The 1,418-nt window shown below is 49.0% G+C and overlaps 1 protein-coding gene across 1 annotated transcript; it reads right to left on the reverse strand.

Annotated features, from left to right (window-relative positions):
* Positions 1-230: 230 nt before the first annotated feature.
* LOC127212980 (phosphatidylethanolamine-binding protein 1) lies at positions 231-813 on the reverse strand. The gene has a single exon (XM_051173201.1). It carries the CDS (start codon positions 792-794, stop codon positions 231-233), a length of 564 nt encoding a protein of 187 aa, XP_051029158.1. The 5' UTR covers positions 795-813.
* Positions 814-1,418: the final 605 nt, after the last annotated feature.

Genomic DNA, 1,418 nt, shown 5'->3' on the forward strand with positions numbered 1-1,418 from the left:
CCTCATCACAGTGTCAAATATCCACCAGAAGGAGCTTACATTTGATCAAAACAAACTGGGAGATGCAAACTGTTTAGAATCTTTAGGGCAGGCAACAACAGAGTCACCCTCAACCACGGCCCTGCAACAGTCTCCCCTGTGCTTGGTGGGAGTGAGGAGGAGAGACTTGCTATTCATTGTTCAGTCTGACGACGTTGCAGGGGGATGGCCAGGGCAGGGAACTGACTCTTCTATTTCCCAGACAGCTGCTTGTACAGCTTGGGCACATAGTCATCCCATTCGGCCTGGTAACACGTGCCGGCCACTGGGGCTCCCAGGTGATACTTTTTGCGGAAGGCTGCCACCTTGAATTTGCCACGGTTATCTCCTGACCTGTTGCTGAGAACCGGCTCGTCACACTTGAGTGGTCTGTCCTGCTCGTACACCAGCCAGACGTAGCGATGGAGGCCAGTGCCACTGGGAGGCCCGGAACCCACATAATCCGAGAGGACCTTCCCGCTGCTGATGTCGTTACCCTTCATGTTGACCACCAGAAAATGGTGCCACTCTCTGTACTTGGGGTCTTTTCTGCTGGGAGCATCCGGGTCTGTGAGGACCAAGGTGTAGAGTTTCCCTGGGTCAAGGCCATCCCATGAGATGCTGGTGGGTCTGTTCTTAACCTGGGTGGGCGTCAGCACTTGGCCGAGCTCATCCACCTCCACCCCAGCATAGGTGACCCGCAGTGGGTGTTGGGGTCGCTCATCCACCTCCTGTAGGCTCAGCGGCCCAGTCCACTTGCTGATGTCTGCCGGCATAGCAAAAGGCTGCCGTGGCGGTTGGGGCGAACAACCGGAACCCACGTGCGGTGCCGAGAACTAGTGGGTGATCACGTGAGCCCTGTAGCCGCGGGAGCACATCCCCTTAGCATTCTTATGTACGTCAATGAATACTCCAAAAAAGAGTATTAAAGATCAATTCAATTTGTTAAAGTGCTAAAATTAAAATACGCAAGAACAAATTTGACAAAAATTAAGAAAGCCATAGTGTGACAAGTACATGATACTGTTGAAAGACACTGGATAGGCTCTACATAAATGGAAACCACTCCATGTTTGTGGACCAGATTTAGGAGTTAATAAGAAATAAATGTCTTTTAGGGTGGTGTGTGGATTCAACAAAAGTCCTATCCAAATCTCAGTTTCTTCATAGAAAGTACTAAGTTTAAATTTTGTATGGATGGATTTTCAAGGAGTCAGAATAGTTAAAACTATGTTGGAAGACGCACATGTTTTCTGATGTAAAGTCAGAACCCAACAATAATAATTGAGGCAGTGGCATCCTAGCATAACAGAGGCACAGGGATCTGTGCACTAGGGTTGACTCCAGATGTCCATGTGAAGCGATTTTCAACAAAGACAACAATACACTCAATAGGGGGA

Source organism: Phodopus roborovskii, unplaced genomic scaffold (genome assembly GCF_943737965.1).
Source record: "Phodopus roborovskii unplaced genomic scaffold, PHOROB, whole genome shotgun sequence".
NCBI classification, from domain to species: domain Eukaryota; kingdom Metazoa; phylum Chordata; class Mammalia; order Rodentia; family Cricetidae; genus Phodopus; species Phodopus roborovskii.